This window comes from Onychostoma macrolepis, chromosome 11 (genome assembly GCF_012432095.1).
Source record: "Onychostoma macrolepis isolate SWU-2019 chromosome 11, ASM1243209v1, whole genome shotgun sequence".
NCBI lineage: Eukaryota > Metazoa > Chordata > Actinopteri > Cypriniformes > Cyprinidae > Onychostoma > Onychostoma macrolepis.
The window spans coordinates 19,031,789-19,053,308 of record NC_081165.1 but is presented as its reverse complement, the minus strand read 5'-3'; the positions used below and the strand labels follow the sequence as shown (position 1 = coordinate 19,053,308).

The window sequence follows — 21,520 nt, the reverse complement described above, 5'->3', positions numbered from 1 at the left end:
TGTTCGTAACACTGTTCTTGCTATGCATTTCAAAGTGCAAAAAGGGCAATCTAGGGGCAATCTTTTTTTTTTTTTTTAAATGGTTGGACTTAATTTTATCCATCCAGGATTTATTAGAGTGTGAAAAGCGGGTGTTTCATACAAGACAATACCATAGAACAAGACCTGAACATGATTAAATCTTCTAAAATAGCTTTTTGGCTAACACTTAAAGACCTGAGGAAGACATTGCGTTCACATATTCTGTGTTAAACCAATACCAGCTTGTGTGCTTGAGACCAAGGGCAAAAGGAAGGAGATCTGTGCAGACAAAATGAGCAGTTCTGTCTGGAGCAGATGCTCAGTCCCCGAGCGCTACAGGGGGTTGGGCTGGGGAGGGGTTGTTGGGGTCAGGCAGGGCAGAGTGGGCACACTCTGAAACACAGTACAAATGTTCATCATGACCCACCCAAGCACACAGAGATAGTTGCCTTCTGAAAAGGAGGGGCATCTAAATGTCACATTAGTGAAAATTTAGATCTACAAAAGAAAAATGTATACATTCAATCATTAGGGTTGCTAATGTAAGCATTCACGTATGAAATTAAACAATGTTTTATGCAGAGTTTATCAAATCCAGTCCTTTAAACAAAAGGCATTTGAAGTTTTTATGGTGGAAATTAAATACTAAAGTATTTCCGAAATACTATGTATGAGCAGAAAACATTGCAGATAATAGGGATGGGTAGGATGGTAGACTAGCTTGTCCAACCATCAGCTACTCTAGTCACTGACTTTGACTAGTTTGTCTAGATTTAAAAAAAACTCTCTCTTTCTTTGTTGCAATGCATCTCTCACTATGGCATATGAAAAAAATAAAATAAATGACAAGTGAACACTGCGTCAGTATTTTTTTAAAATATATATTTATTTTACAAAGAATTCAAGAATGACTTTAAAAAATAATAATTGGAAACCAATTTTAGATTCATTAAGGTTATTTAAATCAACTGACAAACTCTGTATAAAGAGGAGCTGCAGAACTGCAAAGTCTTGTGGCTGCTTAGTGCCGTTTCCAGCAGGTGAGAGTTGCACCCTTTGATAGGTAAAGCGAGGCGAGAAGCTCCCCCGGGCTCAGCAGGAAGGGGTAAGCAACAGCGTGAAAGACAGAGAGAGAAAGTGAGCAAGTGAGTGAGTGGGACTGACACGAGACTCCGAGACTTGCTGCTGAATGGGGAGGGGGAGGGGGGAGAAGGGAGAGGGAGTGGGAAAGGTTACCTTTGTTGCGATTTTCAGGGGGTCCTTGTTTTTTACCTGTTTAAAACGAGAGAGAGAGGGCGGAGGGCTGATATAACATGGCTCAAAGTAAATAAACCAAAGACAGAAGAAGGAAAGAAAGAAACACAACAACAAAAGAATAAAAACTAGATAAGTAACACTACATTACATGAGTATATGTGGGATTGGATGTGTCATCTATAGAAAAAGACAAGGACTGGAGGGGCTTTATGCAGGGTACACTGACGGCTCGGTCATTGTTTTTGACTGTGGCATACAAGTGACAAAACCTCATTACGATTTAGCGGTTTCATAAATTTCCTTTTTTTGTTCGCTTGCATCACGAACTATGATAATGCCAACAGGGTTTGGCTAAAACCAAAAAGCAGTTCTCTCAATTTTCATTGGCAAACATTCGACAGAAATATATTTTTGGAACACGAGTGGAAAGGGAAAATTGCGGCAATTATCTAAACTAAAAGATGATGACAATTGTCATTCTAACAAAAATAAAGAAATCAAAATATTCAGTTTCAGAGCTGCTCTTTCAGCTTTTAAGGCAGTGAGAGAGGAAACCATTTAGACCAGTCTGACTGCTGAATTATGTGGCGACCCAACAAAGAGAAACATGAAAAAGACACTGTTAGCTGACAGTACGTTTGTTTGTTTTTTTTGGACATACCCTGGAGGACCAGAGAGCCAGTGCATGCAGTAGGGACATACTACATGCCAATTTGGAAGCGGAATAACATGACAGGCATGACTGTTTCTTTGACTGTTCAATTATCATGATTAGTTCAGTGTCATGCATGTAACATTTATGAAAACAATTTTTTCTTTTAAATAACACACTGATTATCTTTTAAATAATCAGCTCAAATTTAGCCTGAGCTAACAGAAAAATGGAGAAAAATAATATCAAATAAAAACTTTATGACAAAAGAGTTAGTACAATGGAAAGTGAGTCAAGGGACACTGTACGTCTCCACTGACATACTGTGATTATTCCCCAAATAAAGTCGAATTTAATCCTTGGCAGAGGGTTTTAGAGCAGCGGGAGCTTTGAAGGAGGAAGACAATTCAGCAAATCATGTGAACAGCTCTTACCTCTGGCAGGCTGATGGTAGGTAACCTCCCAAATAGAGAGGTAGACTGTTTACTCACTCAAAGAAAAAGGGAGTTATCCAAATGAGAATGAAAGTATGTTAATTTCTCACCTTTCTTCACCTTTTTCTCCTCCTCATCGCCAGCACCCAAGAGGGTGAAAATGATTCCAGTCTGAGAATTCAGACCCACGGCAGTGACCACCATTCGGCCAGATCCTTCCATCACATGAGTTCCTGAGAGAAAGCAGAAGGAACGGTTGTGATGATACTAATCAACAGTCCCCATTGTCATCATATCAGGTGGAATTTCATTTCTTGATAGCAATTTCAATATCATAGCAATAACTACCATAATAAAAGCTGACAGCAACTGAATTAAATCACAATTACCAGCTACAATTAAGCAAATAATTTCTTTTGACATAAGTCAGTGATAAAGCTAATTATCAATTATTAATATTAATAAACTGTGATTTTTGTACAAAAAAAAGTTCAAGCTAAAAGGTAGGCAAGTTAGGCATTACGTCTGATATCATGAGTCAACGTTTCCGGGTCTAAATGCTCTTCTGAGTCCCAAAAGCAAACAAAAACCGGTGCTAATAGTCACATTGTGCTGAAATACTACCGGAGAAAAAAAAAAAAAAAAAAAAAAAAAAATACATGATCCTAACCTTTATCTCCACAACAAAAATCTCAGCTGGCAGAGAGTGATTCATCTTTTCTGATTCATTACAATATTGGTATTTGGTATACCATGAGCCCAGAGACTGTACTGCAAACCATGAGTTTTTAAAAGCTCAGCTTAAAGGTGTGCTATGAATGAATAGTGCTCATCAACACCTGTTGAGAGAGTATTGCAAATTAAGATGGAGTAGAGTCTTGGACCCGGAAATAGTATTGTTAGAGGGTTGATACGTCACTCCTTAACAAGTGGTTTGTGTGCTTGAGCAAGGCACTTAACACCAAGGCTGCTTCAAGGGGATTGTTTCTGTAGCAAACTGTAAGTCGCTTTGGATAAAAGCATGTGCTAAATGACTGCTTACATTCTAAATGACAATGCTTCAAACAAAGGCAAAGCGGTTGAGTGGTTTGTAAAAAGAATAGGGCCTTCACGTCTATTCCACTGAAGTGGGGTCCAAAAGGTATTTGATATAAATATCAGAATTACAAATTATATTACCAGAATAATAATTTGACAGGAGAACAAAAACGATGATTAATAATAAATATTAAAAACATACATTTTAATTTTTTTGCTTTTAATGACATCCTAATACTTTTTTTTTCATGTTTGAGAGGTCTCTTTTGCACCCTAAAACCGAAGTTAACAAGGGGATGTAACCAAGAAAAAGTGACAATCTATCTCACCAGAAAGGAGCATGGGGTCCTTCTCCAGAGATTTGCGGACCTGATCAGACTCCCCAGTCAGAGAGCTTTCATCAATCTTCAGGTCATTACCCTGGATCAAGATACCATCAGCTGGAAGAAGGTCACCTGATGGAAAGAAACGTGGGGTGGTGAATGACTGTGGGATGACTTGGAGACAGAGGAAGTGAAAGACACATTCAGCAAGAGGAGAGCAGCAGAGGCTGATTTGGCGACCATGACGACAGATCTCTCCTGTGGCTCTTGGACACCCCACGCGTCGCCCACGTTGCCGGCACCATGAGCAGCAGTGCAGTGACTCACGCAAGCTGGTAAGCATGAGTCATGAGCCATGCTTTGTGTCTCAGTGAAGACTGGCAGTCACATATGATTCGTCAAAACCGCTGGTGAATTCAATGAAGAACTCGCCTCCCTTAGGTTTAATAAAAAGGCAAAGGGTTCTGGGGGGAAAACTAAATGCCACAGCACTCATAAAACACAAATAAAGCAGAGATCGCTGGATACAGTGACGCCTCACATCTAGTTCTGTCAAACTGTGGAGATAAATCAACAGGTTTACACCATATTTCCTCTGTTCTCAGATGTGAACTCTCACCATATTTGATTTGTGCAATATCTCCCACAACGATTTCAGACACTGGGATCTGGATGACCTGACCCTTGCGGATGACGGTGAACTTCTGTTCCTGCTCGATGCGGCTCTGCAGCCCACGGAACTGCTTTTCTTTACTCCAATCGTTGAAGGCGGTCACCAGCACCACGATAATGACTGAGAACAAGATGGCAGCACCTTCGATCCAGCCTGCCTGGGCCTCACCCTCATCCTCAACACCCCCGGATGCTTGGCCACAGCCTGGAATTACATAAAACCACCAAGAGAAAATCAAATCACTTACAACATCCTGTGTAAAAAAATAAAATAAAAACGGCATCTCGCCAATCTAAACTAAACATAACCTTCAAACCTTCAGCCTTTAGAGACCATTAAGGGTCCAAGCAATAACATCAGCAGCTACACGCTCATGTTTTTATCAGAGTCTCCTCTTTGGAAAGTTTCCTCTTGCCAGAAACATGTTTTATCGCAAATTTACACTTCATTGACCTAATTTCCTCCTAGAGAACTTGATGACTGTCTAAGGTCATCCTTGTGGTTTGAGCCATATGGGTAATAGGAAAAGCCTGCAGTCGCAGCCAAATTCAAGTTCTCCGGCATTCAGAGCGGTGCTTTTGAACAAAAGTCCCAAATGAGACCGTTATTAAAACATAAGACGCCAAAATGTTGAGTCAATAATAAAGTCAGAATCAAAATGAAAAACACTAGACTGCTTTCTGGACAGTACAAAAATGGCCGAAGCTTTCCTTAGATCTTTAGAGTTTCTGATCCAAAGCTACCTAAACCTAACCAAGACTATTCAAAAAAGTCTGAGATCAAAAGATTAGTTAGTTTTTTTTTTAAAGCTAGAATGCATTAAATATCAAAAGTGACAGTCAGGATATTTATAATGTTATTCTGTTGCTGTTCTTGTCCACTTTCTATTCATCAGAGAATCCTGAAAAACAATGCATCACAGTTACCATAAATTATGAAGCAGCACAACTGTTTTCAGCATTACAATAATACTTCTTAAGCACTAAATCAACATAATATGATTTCTAAAGGCTCATGTGATGCTGAAGACTGGAGGAAATTCAGCTTTGATGTCACAGGAACAAATTAAATTTTTAAACATTATAATAATTAAAATTAAAACAAATAATTTTCATTTGTTTAAAAAAAAAAAAAAAAAAAAAAAAAAGGCATTGCCATTTTAACTACATTTTTGATTAAATAAATGCTTTGGTAAGCATAAAGACACTTCTTTCAAAACCATTAGAAAAATACTACCAACAAACTTATACATACTGACTATTGGGTGAAAAAAAAGCATCTGTATCTGAACTGTTAGCAACATATTAGCATCTGCTAATTAATGATTTCAGTTTTTGAAATTTTAATAGGTAGTTTGAGAGTAGGAAAATAATTCAAACAATATTGAAACACTTCTTAAAAACTGTTTAAAGCAACTACTTACTGTCGTTGCCTTCCCCCTGTGGGTGGTAGAAGGACAGGCCGAGAGAAATAATGGCTGCCACCTCCAGAATAATGAGGGTGACATCCTGCAGGGCCTCCCATACCAACTGCAGAAAGGTCTTGGGCTTCTTGGGGGGGATGAAGTTTTTACCGAACGCCGCATGACGCTTTTCCAAATCAGCAGGGTTACCAGAGAGTCCTGCAAAATATACAAACAGAGTTATTATTATAAAAGGCATAGTTTTGACTCTGAAATTTGATTTGAATATACCAGTTACTGTAAATCAACAGAATTAATATTAATGCAACAGGTCTACATTTCTATGCAACTGAATTGATACTGAACACAAGGCTCACTGCTTTATAAAATACACCGGGTCAACCTACATTCAATGTGCCACCTTATTTGTAGCCTGTTTGCCTTTTAGACCACAGTGGTCACAGACAAATGAGATGTATTGATAGTAGCCAGTGCCATTTGTTTTTCCTTTCTTTTTTTGCAAACATAAATAATAAAAAAAATAAAATAAAAAAAACAACCTCAGAAGTGGCAAGGACAGCAAGCCAACTAATTGCACACCCTAATTCATTTAATATGGAAACAATTAAGCATGCCTGGCTGGCACCTATGAATTCTAAAACGTTCTCCATGCCATGTCAACTTTCATCAGTGCTTTCTGTGGTAGATGGTGTTGGAAGAGTCATCACACACGTTCATGGGCTTATTATTTTAACACACACACACACACACACAATAAAAGCAGTCAGATATTTCTGCATTTCAGGTGGATTATCATGGATATGTGTGTCAAGGTTTATAGGAGCAGCGGAACAATTAATCAGTGTTGAGAGCCTGGAGTGCTTGTAGCCGATAAGCCCAGAATATTGAATGTGTTTTACCTTTGCTTTAATCAACCAGAAACTAGTACATGGGGTTTGGGAAAAATAGAAATTACTTTAAATGGATTTCGCACAGAAACCTTTTTGAAACCAGGTTAGTCATTTTTCCTCTTTTATCTGTCCATACTTGTGATTTCTTCCCCCCGCTTAGTTAAAAAAAAAAAAAAAGTAAAAAACAAAGTGACCTGGCAAGATTTCCCTTGCTCACAATCAATCCTCATTCACAAATTGCAGACAGATCAGATATGATGGACTGCTTTCTGCCAGCAGCAGGTCTTTGAAAAAACACTGAATCTTGTTAGTATCGCTAAATAAATTATTATGCAACAGAGGAACATGGGAGACGGTGAGAGCGTGTGCGCATTCTTCCTCAGAGACGCAGCTGTCGACTGACCAGTCTGTTGATGATTGACACTGCAGCAAGGCTTCCAGGGGAATAGAGAACAGAAAGCTAGCAGCTGAGATTTTAGATAAGAACCAGAGGATAGATACAATAAGAGCTTGGCCATATGGAGGATGATCCTTATTGACTGACTGACTTATTAAAGGGATAGTTCACCCAAAACTTTTTTTAAGGTGATGTTATTTTAAAATAATAACATTGTTTTGGACCCCACTGACTTGTCGTATATACAAAAAAAAAAAAAACATTGTTTGAAAAATCTTCTTATATGGTCCACAGAAGAAAGTCATGCAAGACTGGAATGGCATGAGGGTGAGTAAATTACAACGCTCGAGTTTGCTTAACAGATTTCCGCTTGTCCATTTCATGTTCATTTATTAAATAGCTGGACATCATAATTTGATTGTGCCTTTAGTGTAGCACTCTCAGCTGAGTTAAGCAGTGGTTTAAAACCATTCTCCATAAAAATCACCAACCAAAAAATGCCTGTAGATTGCATTCGGGCCTGCTTATAAGCATCATTGTGACCAAATATTTCTCTATCAGCGGGGTCCTGTTTAGTAATCAAGCAATCCTTCTGTTTGCCCTCTACTCTAAACAAGCTGAAGGTCAGAATTGATTTTCCAGAGATTGCCCCCTCTCTTTATTTCTCCCCGTCTATTTATCTCTTGGTGCACTAACGGTCCCCATTCCAGGCCGGTCTGTGAGTGATTTGTATGTGTCGACATTTACGGGATTGGGAATTAGGCCGAAAGCATCCTGGCCCTCCGTGTGGAATTTAAAGTCGACGTGGCATTTATTTAAGCATTTCAAGGATCTTCTACATCATCTTGAGTTCTTTATTTAGGCTGAATGTTGTTTTTCATACCCGTCAACATTAACATGCGGAATCAGGACACGAACCAGGTGTATTCCCACAAAACTCCTGACTCACGTCAACAAAGACAACATCCGGCCCTGTCAACAGAATGGTTTCAATTTGAAAGAATGCATTCTGTCATGCAAATCAGGTAAACAAAAGTCCCATTGTGGCCTAAGGATGGAAAGTCGAGGAGCACTCTGGTCTCCAAAAATTGTGTGATGAAATTGTCCATTGTGATGCCTCAAAATCAAAAGCAAGAGAAAAAAACAAAAAAACAAAACAATCAATCAACAGTAATAATGTGATGTAAGGACTGACAGATGGAGGTCTCCATTCAAGAGATCATCAACTACAGGCACCCAAACATTATTCATGTGTTTATACGCTAGAGGCTAACAAGAGCTGACTGCCTCCAGACAACTGCAGTCACATCTATGGCTGGGAGGCTGTTGCCGGGGGCTGGTGTCAAGGTGACTGAAGCAAAGGCTTTGAAAGAGGATGCTGAGGGAAACGGTTGTGATGGTAATGGAGGAGATCATTAATAGGGCCGCAGAGCTCAGCGGGGCCAGGCTGACAACCAAGCACAACAGGCTGCATTCCAACTCGGCACGCAATTGACTTCACGAGGGAAAGACGTACAGATAGGGCAGCCGTTCATTTTGTTCATAAAACTACACTACTTTGCAGTATATGGTGTTTTAATTAGCATACAATAAATGCAACCGAAATGGAGAAGAGTGAAAGAGTTTGGAGTTGTTGTCGTCAGCAAATATTTGCAGTCACAAGACATCTCCACAAATGGCAACAATGTGAGGCGTCAAACACTTTGGGCAGTATTACTCTTGTTCAAACACACAAATAGAGGGAGGAAGGGCAGAGGAAGGCCATGAACATTATAAAATCACTTTATCAAGTATTGGTCCAGCCTGTATTATGGGATTCAATTCTTCAGTTTTCAGATGCACAGATTGTGTCCAGTTACTGCCAGATTGACCAATTTGTGACTGGACAGATCATGCAAACAATGAAGATGGTGTCATTTACTCATCCTTAAGTCATTTACAGTGTACACTACTGTTCAATCAAAATAATCCTTCCTAGCAGCAAATACAAATCTAAACAACAGAAACAGAAACGTGGTAATAAGCAAACACTTGTGTTACCGCCATCTCTGCTGACCAATCAGCACTGCTAGGAATAAATTACATTGTAACATGTATTCAAATAAAAAAAACTTGTGAAGTACTGAAGTGTAGTAATATTTCGCAATACTACTGTGTTGTTAGGATAATTTTCTAATCTACAACAAATGCAAACAGACTACAAACTTTGGCATGATAGTTTATGTCTGTTTATTCAACAAAAGATATTTTTCTAAATTTGTTTTGGATTTTAGCATTTACTGCAAGAAAATCGTATCAAACCTTAAACCTTGAATTACACCTTAAAAATCCAGCATTTTGTTTTGCTCTCTTGGCCACAATGAGAGGTGAGAGAGAGATTGTGAACACATGGACAGCATAAGGGCTGTGGCTGTCTGGAGGAGAGCCAGTCACACCCCCTACAGATACACCAACTCTCTTTCTCTCTGAACAACATGGCCATCATTCTCTCAGAAAACCGCCAACCTGAAGCACACAGCCTAGCAGTAAATACACCAGGACAACACACCATGTCCCTCCTTTCATATGCCATTTACTTCAAACCCACTAACTGTTTGTTTATAAAATTACACTGTCTGTAAATTAAACAATGAATCTTATGGGTTTAAGCTATGTGTAGGAACTTGCTGAAGGAAGGGAAGATTTTCTCTGCACTGAGAATGACTTATTTTGTTTTCTTCCTCACATAAAGCTATCGAAATGCTTGCAATACATTTGTATTAAGACTTTTATAACACTTATTGAAGATACTGGATCTATTTGGACCTATATAAACACTGTAAAATCTCTTTTTGTTATCAACTAAAGGAAGGTTTGGAACAGCTTTTTCTGCTTTTAAAATAATGCATCAACACTGGACAGGTAAATCATTTTGTATTTAACGCCCATCAGCTCATCCCTCTGCTGCTCCACAGGGAATGGGCCTTTTATTTCTTTAAAAAAACTCTTGAAAAGCCAAGAAAATAAAAGTACAAAATCACAATAGATGCGTTTTAAATTAAAACATGACATGTGGGTTTCATTTTTAATTGCCCGCTTAACATCATATGATAAAGGTAAGACATTTATAGCTTGATTGCATCATTTTAATGTTTAACCTTGAACTACTTCACTAAATCTCTTTGCTGCTGCACAGTGAGAGACTTATTTCATCGTGTCTTTGAACTGCTTAAATATGTACATCAATTTGTTATTCAAACTAGGCAGTCCTTTCCCACGTGACACAGAGCAATAACACCAGTTTTTTTTTTTTTTTTTTTTTTTTTAAGTTTATCATATGACCCCACAGGCACTGTAGAAGCTTATTTGAAATCATAAATTCTATTACAAAACAGCATATTTTTACATTTCCAAGGTGTGATATCTCAAATGCTTTTCTGGCCTACCTAAGGGCTATTAAATGAAGTTTATTATGAAATGTCATGTCATATCTAACAGTACTGTGACTCTTGCTTTTGGTCCCAAATTGCTTAAGTAGACAAAAATAGTTAAGGAAAGGACATTTTCCAATCTGCTTCTTTCTATCTGTTTAAGGAAGTGTCATCAGCTCTTAATGATGCGTTGGGTACGTAAGGGGTCCTTGCCTGTGTACCGGAATAAAAGTAATAGCCCATGCTAACAGGACACAACGCTCTTGCTGTGGAGAACACTTTGAGGAGAATTTAAGGAGTTGTGTGCTTAATAAAGGTCTTATTTTGCCATGCAAGACTGGTTTTCAATTAGCCTTAACTTTTTTTGTTGTTGTTGTTGAAACACTAGGGGGAGAAAAGGCGAGAAAAATGCATGTCATTTTAATGTGTTTTTCCAGCTAGCTCACATCTCATGAAGAAAGCCCCCATTAATACACACCAGACCACATGCACTTAAAGAAAACAACCTCCATATTTGTTTTCATTTATGTATGCCTTGCACTGTTAGTTCTTAATTGTGTTCCAGTAATGCATTTATGCATAGAAATCTCAATACACCGCTGATTTTTGGCAAAAACAAATGACGAACCATAAAATGTGTACGCATATTAATGTGTCTGTCATTCTCTGTTTGTACAGCCTCAAATTTATAACTACAAATCTCTGAGTTCATCCTTATAAGAATGCAGAATAGCTTTAAACATGATCAAATGTGTTCAACACAGCTGACAGTACTACACTACCCATGTGTGATGTGATATAATTACAGCAGGGTTGGTCAAAATTCACAGCTGAAGAACTGGTTCTCTTTCAGTTAATGAGTATGAATTGTGCACAACTTCTTGTGTGTTGTATCATATATATATACATATACATATACATATACATACACACACACACACACACACAGCAGTGGCCAAAAGTGATGTCTGACCTAGGAAACTGAATATCTTCTTTTATTCAAACAGTGATATTGTGTTGGTGTGATTTTCAAGGAATGTGGCGTAGTTGTGCTTAGAGAGTGTGAAACTTTTGTATGTTCTCATAGTTTCAATAGTTTAATTTGTGAAAACACAAGGAAATGTGCTTAGAGGAATGCGTGCAAGAATGGCTGCTAATCAAAGAACTATTGAACCAATGAAGTACTATAATATACAAATATCGCCACTACTGTATCTATCTGGCAGGTCATTTTAACCGAAAATATCCCGTCATTTACAGAATTTTTTTTTAGCAGTGACGGAAAAATCTGAATGCCGAGAAAGCTCCACCTTCTGAATGAAAGAGCCAATCACTAATCGGTAAAGTCAACGCGTCACTGCAGCTGCCGTTAGAAGTCCAGGTTGCTATAGAAACAATCAGCATTCTGTGACGTGTGCTTAGGACTGCACATGCACACTGGCTGATCTTAGCCTGAAAAATAAGCATTTTATAATGCTATCTGAGCAAAAGAAACAACATTTATGACAGTTGTTTTCAGATTTATTTGGTGATTTCAAATATGAAATTTAATTGTAAGCTGAGGGTTGGGCTGCACGATAAATCGCATCCGATGATCATGTGCATCTGGTCAGTAAAGCCGGTTCTGTGATTAGTAGCAAATCTCCATTAAGTGCTTTCAGATGAAGCGGCATTTAATACACAGAGCCACAGTTCGCTGACAAGCAACGCAATATCACGTTCATAATCGAATGCGATACATCTGCGATTGTGAATGCTATATTGCATAGGTTGTCAATGAACTACGGCTCGGTGTATTAAATGCCACTCCATCTGAAAGCATGTGAGGGAGATTAACTACTAATCACAGAACCGGCTTTACTGACGAGATGCGCATGACAATCACATGTGATTTATCGTGCAGGTGTATTCACACCTGTCTTGTTTGGTTCGAATTGAATCGAACTCAAGTTCGTTTCCCCCCTTGGTGTGGATCTTTTGGGCAGGTGTGAATACAACCATAGTGAACAGTTTTGGGAAATTTGATGTTTCCCCATTCAAAGAGACAGGGGTTGCACTTGCATGCCCGAGAGGAGTTTCAAAGATGGCCACAGAGTGATATGACTTGTCTTAAAGGGACTTTGGTAGTACCCACTTGTAGTAAAGCTAAAGAGATGATCAGTTCATGTGTACAGCCGCTTTGCCTGATCTGAGATGGCTACAGCGATCTATCACAGCACATTAGAGTGCCAAAACGGTATTTATTGCTTGAATTTCCTAATAAAATGGAATTTGAAATCTGAGACTTTGTTTCATATCAAAAGTGACAAAGCAAAAAGCTTAGCCTATTGTGATTTATTGGATGGGAGGCGCACTACATGTACAGTTCATTCATCAACTGAAAACAAAATCGCTTGGGATTTAAGAATCGATATTGGTTCACAAAAAATGAGAATCTATTAAAGGGGTCATATGATGTGATTTCATGTTTTGCTTTGTCTTTGGAGTGTTACAAGCTGTTTGTGCATGTATAAGATCTGTAAAGTTGCAAAGATTAAAGTCTCAAACACAAAGAGATATTTTTTATAAGACTCTTAAGACTCACCCTCCTAAAACGGCTCATTCAAACTCGCCCCACATCTCTACGTCACGGTGTGGGAAGAACTTTGTTTGGTCTTCCAAATGAGTACACAACTAGAAATCAGTGGTTAAGTTATTTACAACACTGATCCAGAACAGTACAAAAATATTCGAGTGTGTGTGTAGCAGAGGTCAGCGGGTAAGTGCTGTGTAGGTAAAACCTCACTCCCCTGATCCCATGAGGTGCTCTAGCCTCCTTGTTAGAGCGTTCGTCTCCCGCACCGGAGACCACGGTTTGGATCCCGCTTGGAGCGGGGCGAGTAGGACTGCAACATGTGCAGTGCATTTTATGGAGGACTGTTTTCTGAACCTGGGAGAGAGTAGCCTACAATTTGAGCACTATGAATGGCTGTGAACACTATAAAGTGGGGCAATTCCAATGTCGCAAGAACAGTCTGGTGCTTCTGACTCTCAGCCTATATGTACGTTTCAATATTTAAAGAATTTGCTACTGACTATTCAAACCCGAGTTTTGAGCAGTGTAGGGTAGTGCTTGTTTGGCGTTTCTACAATCACAAATGCAGATATGGTGTTATGTTTACACAGTGCAGCATTATAATCAGTAATTATGTCCTCACTGAATGCAACAAATGCCTCATTTATAGTGGGTTTTATTGCTTTAGTCTTGTCGCGCCGGGACAATATTTCCGTCACACACTTGAGGTATTCGGCCAATCATAACGCACTGGATAGCTGGCCAATCAGAGCACACCTCACTTCTCAGAACAATGAGCTTTGTAAAAATCAGCGCGTTTCAGAAAGGCAGAGCATAGAAGAGCAACAATAAATGTACAGTATGTGAAAAATAATGTTTTTTTAACCTAAAACTGCGTAAACACTGCATTACACCAAATACACAAAATAATCTTCTTTTTAGCAACATCATATGACCCCCTTTTAAATAGAGAAACATTTTTTTTTACCCAGCCCTAGCATATTTAATTGTTTTTAGTGGCCTCCACTGTCACTGCATATCGAATATGAAAAGTGACGGAGTCTCTGTTCATCTGTTCTCTTCATAAATAAATAAATAAATGCATAAGCCTATATGCTCGTCCTTTAGGTTCATTAATAAAAATGAAAATGGGAACAAAAATAAAAGCAATTAAATGTGTTTTGAAAATTAAAATGACTGTGGTTACATTACGATGGAATTTTTATGACCCTGTCTGTCAAAATGACGGACAATGTTAAAGTCTTTCGCAACCTATGCTATCTGGCCTGTAAATCTTTACACTTCCAAGATTTTTCTAAATTCTTTATAAGTTACAAATTAGTTATTTGAATTCATTTGAAATTTCAAATCATTTTAATTTGAATTCTTTACATTCAAATTGGAATTCTACATCTGGTTTGCTACCTCAGTTAAAACGTAATAGGATTTTAAAAGGCATTTCCACTGTGAATAGTGCACAACCCTTTATTTTAGTGACCGCAGCCTTGTTTTGTCACACAACTCATGCTAAGGCATGTTAAACAAAGCTGTCCTAAATAAATATGTTGATTAATGCCTCATTCAGCAATCTACAAAGAAAATATTCTACAAAGTTACTATGGATGAATCCGCTGGAGAGAAGGAGGGAGATGGCAAAGATCTGGGGTCCTGCAGCGTGCATGGGGGACTTAAGGTACTTCACTGTCCCCTGCCCTTTCAAAACACCATCTCCAACTCTTCTCTTGGCACGCAAGAACCTCAGAAGGTTTCTGTACAGAATCAGTAGGTTAATTTCATATTGAACATATTACAACTAAGAAAAAGGCTTCTTGAGTTTCACTCTCTCAACAGGTCTCATTAAATCTTCAGAAACTGAAATTTCAGATTATCATAGTGCTGCACACTGCATAGATATAACTAGATAACATTACGGTGGATGTGAGACATGCTGTAATCACAAATCTCAGATGCCATATCACAGCTAAGTGAGGAAAGTGCAGAGAAAATTATATCTGCCATAAGCATTTATGCTCTCCCTCAATTTCTGATCTGTGATTGTTTAGACCTGTTGAAGATAGATGGATGGTGTTTTAGTTTTTCCATCAGGCTATTCAGAGAGGAGCAGGAAATAGCCACATTAATTGACCATCCAAGTAAATCTATGCAGATATAAACCTGCAATTGGACTTAACAGTGGGCTGCGATATGCTTCGGCTGCCATGGCAACTTGCCATAGTGGGTATTCAAATGGCATGTTAACCAGCTAGGCTCTTGTCCACAGTACCACATGTTCAATGAGCAAGTTCTTTACATATTAACAGTACTTTTTAGGGATGCATCGATCTGATATTCAGGATCAGTATCGGCTCCGATACTGGCATTTTCTGCCAGATCGGGTATCGGTCAGACGAGACCGATCCAAATCCGATATTGTGCGTATACTATTCTGTGTAATTGTTAAGCCCCTCGAAAGCACAAAAACATTATAAAAGCACCATAAAGTCAAAGTCCACGCATCAATATATCTTTCCTTTGTGCTTTGAACTTCTCTATCCGGAGCTGCGTGCTGTAACTCCGTGCTGCTTCAAGCGCGTCATTCTGCGCACGGGATGCACATAAGTGCTTTGTGCCGCTCTCTATTGGAGCTTTTCGTATTATAATGCTTTTGCGCAATGAAAGATTATTTATAGCGTTTCTTGTTCTGTCCTATCAAGGCTATTAATAATCTAATGTACAACACAGTAATGGAGGAGGCAGCAACATATGATAGATAGGACTCCTCAATCGTATGTTGCTGCCTTCATTACTGTGCTATACATTTAAAAGAAATGTTTTTTAATTTTGTAGTTTATATTTATAAATAAATATATTTACTTGTTTTCATTAATGTATTTTACAACAATACAAAGAGCAATGTGTATCATTTTAACAGATTTAGTCCTTCACATATTCACCATTTTGCCATCACAGGATATTTTACAATATCTTATAAAAACAGTAATAATTCATGGTGTGACTGTTTTTACTGTATTTTTGATTAAATCAATGCAGCAATGGTGAGCATAATAGACCAACTGTAAGTTTTATTATAACTTTAATGTCTCCTATAATAATAACTGTTAATACACACAAAAAAAATCTACCTAGTATAAACAACATTTTCCTACTTAAAATATCATACCTCAATACCTCAAAGATCAATCTTATATCATAACTTGTTTTGCAAAATCCAAAATAAGCAGGTCGTCCATGTTCAGGCCTTGACGTGATTGGAACAGCTGCCAAAAGATTGTATATATTACCAGGAAACAAATGAAAGGAAGTGATAAAAGCCTATGTTAGCCATTCAGTCAAATAAACAAGGGCTCCCTCCAAAACAAGACGACCGGATAACATCTCAAAGTCGTCGAACAAAGTCCACTGAGAGCCATGGTGTGAAAACTTGTATTGATTTAGTGGGGAATTTGAGGAGCGGTCGAGTAGGACCTGCAAAGTCTAAATGCTGAGATAAGAGGTTAAAAAACGTCTTTTGTTTTTATCTATGATTTAGGGTTTTCTTAGGAGGCCACAACTTAACCATAAAGAGGACACATAAATGGCTGTAGAACCTATAACTCTTGAATGGTATGTAATGGTAAAGAGGTCTGTGTTATGCTGCAATGCAAAAAGGAGCGGCTTGGATTGCGAAAAATATATTACAGCAGACCAGTGATGATTCATTTTCTCTCATAAGCCAAGCATGCAACAAGAGCTAACATCGAGTCCAGTGCCAAGCTAATACGCCTCTACTGTCAATTTCAATGTTTTTGCCTCTTTTCTTTTAACAAATGCATGAAAGCAGTCAGACTCGCACGCCCCAGACAAAACACATTTATGCTATGTGACAAGAACCATGTCAAAAGGGCTCCACAGCACCTTTAAAAGAAATGCTACTTTGCTTTTTCCACTTACTCTTCCATTTAAAGGCGAAAGAGAAAACATAATTATGCCCCCTTCAATAAAAGGAGTAATTTTTTGTGTGGGGAAGTCTGTACAGCTGTCCCTTCATTACTAAATGGAACAGAGCGATGATCTAAAATGTAATTAAGGACATGGTGTGGAGCAAATTTCAATGGTAGAATGATCCAACAGAGCCCATATGCTGAAGTGGAGATGAGAACCCTGCTGGTATTTGCTTAGCAGGACGACATCGAAGCCTAATCTCACCTTGCGCTGACGGAGGTGAAATAAGACAGCCTTGATGGTGTCACAGACTGGTTTATGACAAAATATTACAATATCAAGGTCACTGGGTAGGAGGAATGTTGAGCCATTCTGTAAACTGGACTGCTTATTCAGTAAGCATGTGTGAATATCTTTCAAAGGTCAGCATGATGGTCCGGCTTTTCCTGAGATAAGCTGTGTCACCTTCAGTGCCACGCAAGCATCTTAAATCAACAGAATTGTTCAAGGTTCGATAGTAAACAACCTTCCAGAGCCATGGAGCAAAAGAAGATTGCATCCCGAGAGTAGAATTATCTTGTCATCAAGTGTCACTTCAAGTGATATAATTACTCAAATCATACTGTACAAATGTGACACTTAATGTGGCTTTTCAACTTCAAATACTTTAGATGCGTAACTGAAGCTACCATTCCCCTGAATTAAAACGGGGAGAAAAGAGATCAGAAAATGGCACAGCTAGATTTGCACCCATGGTCTAGTGCAGGGGTAGGCAACGTCAGTCCTGGAGTGCCGCTGTCCTGTAGAGTTTAGCTCCAACCCTAATCAAAAACACATGAACAAGCTAATCAAGGTCTTCAGAATTACTAGGGCTACAGGTAAGTGACGCTTTTTTCAGGGTTGGAGCTAAACTCTGCAGGACATCGGCACTCCAGGACTGATGTTGCCTACTCCTGGTCTAGCGGTTAGCATACATTAAGCTGTAGGTTTATACAGGTGGGATAAGTTTGAATCCAGCTTGCAACATTTTCCAATCCCATTCCCTCTTTCTTGACTATCTGTATGAATTAATATGTCAGAAAGGCCTAAAAAAGTACCATGTTGTAGGGACTAAAAAACAACAAAAAAAAAACATCTTTGCTAAAGAATATTCTGGGTTTTGTTTTGTTTGTTGGTTGACTTTCAGCTCCATGTTGGCAAAAAGGCTGTTTTCATAGTAAACAGGCCACAGAATAAAATGTATACAATTTACAAAACTATATAAAACAACAGATTAATACAAGACAAAACTTCTAAAATGAGTTTAGGTGATATCCAAAGTATTGTCGTCAAGACATATTTCTGAGTAAAACCGTTGTCTGATTGCATCTAACGCAATGTATATTCTGGGTTAAACGCAAGATAAACTTAAGATACTGACAGCATCTGTGTTTGCTGTTGATTACCACAGAAAATAATTCTCATTAACCATACAGTCAACAAGCAAGTAAATAAGTAAAAAAAAAAAAAAAAAGCTAATAAATTATAAATATGTAAAGTAAATCATTTAAGAAATTTAAAATAAATCCATAAATAAACAAGTAAATAAATATAAACTTTGTAAGTGGCATAAATAGAACTTAACTTGTATTCAATCCAAAATATTCCGTAAGAAATACATTTTTATGTAGTGAATTTGAAGGTCAGCTGTAAAACCCAAGACGTGAAGAACATTTCAAAAATATCTGGGACAAAAGCAACAAAAATGCTTAAACTAGGAAAAGGGGACACTGTTGGCTGAATTATCCAGCAGTAGAAACATCAAATTACCAAAACACTGCCTAGAAAAACCTGTCCCACAAGACTTTCCTCTTGAAAAAGCACACTGGATATGAAACCACAAAGCAGCGAACAAATCACAGAGCTTAGTAGAAGAGAACAAAATAAAAATCGACCCATCTCAAAAGCTCTGCATAACGCTGGCACGTATCTGAGGGTGGCACCGAAGCAGCCATTACTCTAAAGGAACTGTGCAAAGCATGTCTGGAGTTTGCCGCAAGTGCCCACATGACCCAGCTGTGATGTAAGAAGAGAGCTTGTGGTCAAATGACAAGATGATAGAAATTTTCCAAAGCACATGTAAAGCACAACACTTCCCACAATCATAACACCAAGCCTACAGCGAAGTATGGTGGTGTGGAGTCATGATGTTGGGATCCTTTCAGCTAAATATTTAAAGCTTTCTTTGCTGAAAATGATTCAACCTGAAATATTCAAGTTTCTAATATACATAAAGACTATACAGTAAAACTATCAAAACAACTGTAATGTAATTCAGTTCAAATAAATAATTGACTATGTGTCTGAGTGATTTTGCATCATGTACCAGTGCTTTCTGCATACGGCACAACTGCATCAAGTGGTCGTGCATGTGTAGGTGTAGATCTTGACTGCTTCTTACCCTCGATAGGTGAGGTCTTGAGCCTGCGGCAGATCCCTTGCACGTCTCCGTAGCATTCTGCAATCTTGTTGACCGCCTCGCCACTGCGGAGCTCCATCAGCTCGCGGAGCTGCATCATCGTGCAACCAAAGTCCCCTTCGTGGTCGACCTCGGCGACCGAGTTCCCCGGCGGGTGGTCTGCAGTGTTGTTAGCCATTTTGACTCCTCGAGTTTCAGTCACGCCTCAGGACGTGAGACTTCCGATGATCCGCTTGTAAACGTAAGACTGGGTGATACAGGAATGCTTCAGGTAGGTATTACAGTGTTGCCAAGTTCAACAGGTCTTTCTGTGTGTTTGCCGGGACGTTGAGAGCGAACGAGCATTAGAGGAAGCGTTTCTGAAGGGAATGATCCAGGTTGGACATGTTACCGCAGGAGCAAGGCATTAAAGGGATGCACTGTAGACTCAAGACGCAGCACAGAAAAACTGAAATAGAGAGAGAAACAGACAAGCTTTAAATTATTTTGCAAATCAATGGAAAAATGGCCTAATTTCTAAGCTTGGACATTTTGTGACAGAACAGACAGGAAATGTTGACACCATCTAAATGACTAGAACCCCTTGTGCTTGTGAATGAAGTGATAAAACAGTGGTAAAAATACAGAATGTTATGAAATACGGAGCTACTTCTTTCTTTCTTTTCCCCACACAGCAGTTCTACAAACTTCCTCATGCGCTTGAACAAATCACAATATACAGATGCAACCCATAAAAGGTGCCTAGTTTGTACATCTAGTGGGAATCTCTAACTCAGACCCAGATTCTGTCCATCAGAGTCATACATAAATAATTAACCCCAGAGGAATCCATAGTTTGGGAGCAAATTAAAGTGTTTACTGTTTTGCTGCCAGTCTCCAAGCCCACAGAAGGGGGTAGGAGGAGAAAACAGAGGTAGAAAGAGAAAAAGAGAGGGAACTGGGTTCAAAATAAGCTGGGAAAAAAAAAAATCAGAGATTAGGGGGTCTGTGTTAAAGCGAGATAGGGGAGTTTTCAACTCCATCGGGTTTTCTTATGCACACGGAATATGAAAAATAGAGGTCACTCTTTGATGTGTGTTTGCAGTGATCCGAGATGAAATTTTGGACTGGGATTCATCTACAAGCGCTACGGCCAATTTCCCACTATCACACTCGTACAGTCAGTGATGGTAGCCATAAAAAGCGAAGCACTGGATACTGTAAAGCCCTGAGGTGGATTTTAACCCAGATTGGATTACAGTCCACTCTTCCTTCAGCGTCGGTCAAGCTTCAGCCTCATTGTACACTGCACTGATCTCTTAACCTCTAACGGAGGAGACAACAGCCCATGGTAGTTTTATTCTGATCAAAGTGACCCAATTCTGATGAACGGTTTAAACTGCTGAGGTCAATTATTCTCACCTCTCTTTAGTATTATTTTAACCCTGGCACCCAGTCTCATCATAGTTTAAAGTACCTAAAGTGAGCTCTGATTTTAAAAATGTATTCATTGTTATATGTATAAGTGTGTGTTTGAGCAAAACACATTAGGCAGGTCAGAATACAGCTTATTGAGTTTAGTTCTAACATTAGTACTAATGTAACGGATGTCTGTAAATGTCGAAATGTGTAAATGCCACATGAACAAGCGCTACAGTGTTTCCAAACAAATGTCATCCATTGCCCAAGGCATTGAGAGAGGCCATTACCGAGCCTTCAGATTAGCAGAGCACATAAAATGTTTGAGTGCTTCTGTGGAGAAGAAAAAAAAAAAAAAAAAAAAAATTCAAAACAACAACATCTATAAAGCAATGTCACATGCCATGGTGAAGAGGGCCCACCCAAGTTCATCTCTCATAACAGGAATAGAAAAGTGTTTAAAAAACACTATAAATAAAAAACACTTATGTAGTTGCTTGGGTTTTCTTCCACCCCAGATATAATCACCAATATCCCATGCATTTTCCATGCATTTGATCAAAAATACTGTAAAAACAGTAACACTGAAATATTTGTACTACTTGAAGTAACGTTTCTACTTTATTATTTGAAAAGGTAATTTCTTCCTG

At 38.6% G+C, this 21,520-nt stretch overlaps 1 protein-coding gene across 6 annotated transcripts in view; it reads right to left on the bottom strand.

Moving 5' to 3' along the window:
• Positions 1-21,520, bottom strand: part of atp2b4 (ATPase plasma membrane Ca2+ transporting 4) — a 118,683-nt gene that overhangs the window by 37,490 nt on the left and 59,673 nt on the right. For 4 of the 6 annotated variants that reach the window (XM_058791999.1, XM_058791996.1, XM_058791994.1 and 1 more), the window contains exons 2-7: positions 19,455-19,920; positions 5,822-6,019; positions 4,345-4,602; positions 3,732-3,857; positions 2,475-2,597; positions 1,258-1,293 (exon numbers count right to left, since the gene is read on the bottom strand). In XM_058791999.1, coding sequence (XP_058647982.1) covers positions 1,258-1,293; positions 2,475-2,597; positions 3,732-3,857; positions 4,345-4,602; positions 5,822-6,019; positions 19,455-19,650 — 937 coding nt within the window. In that variant the 5' untranslated portion in view covers positions 19,651-19,920. The remainder of the gene's footprint in view (positions 1-1,257; positions 1,294-2,474; positions 2,598-3,731; positions 3,858-4,344; positions 4,603-5,821; positions 6,020-19,454; positions 19,921-21,520) is intronic. The other 2 variants (XM_058791998.1, XM_058791997.1) reach the window with 1 other exon arrangement.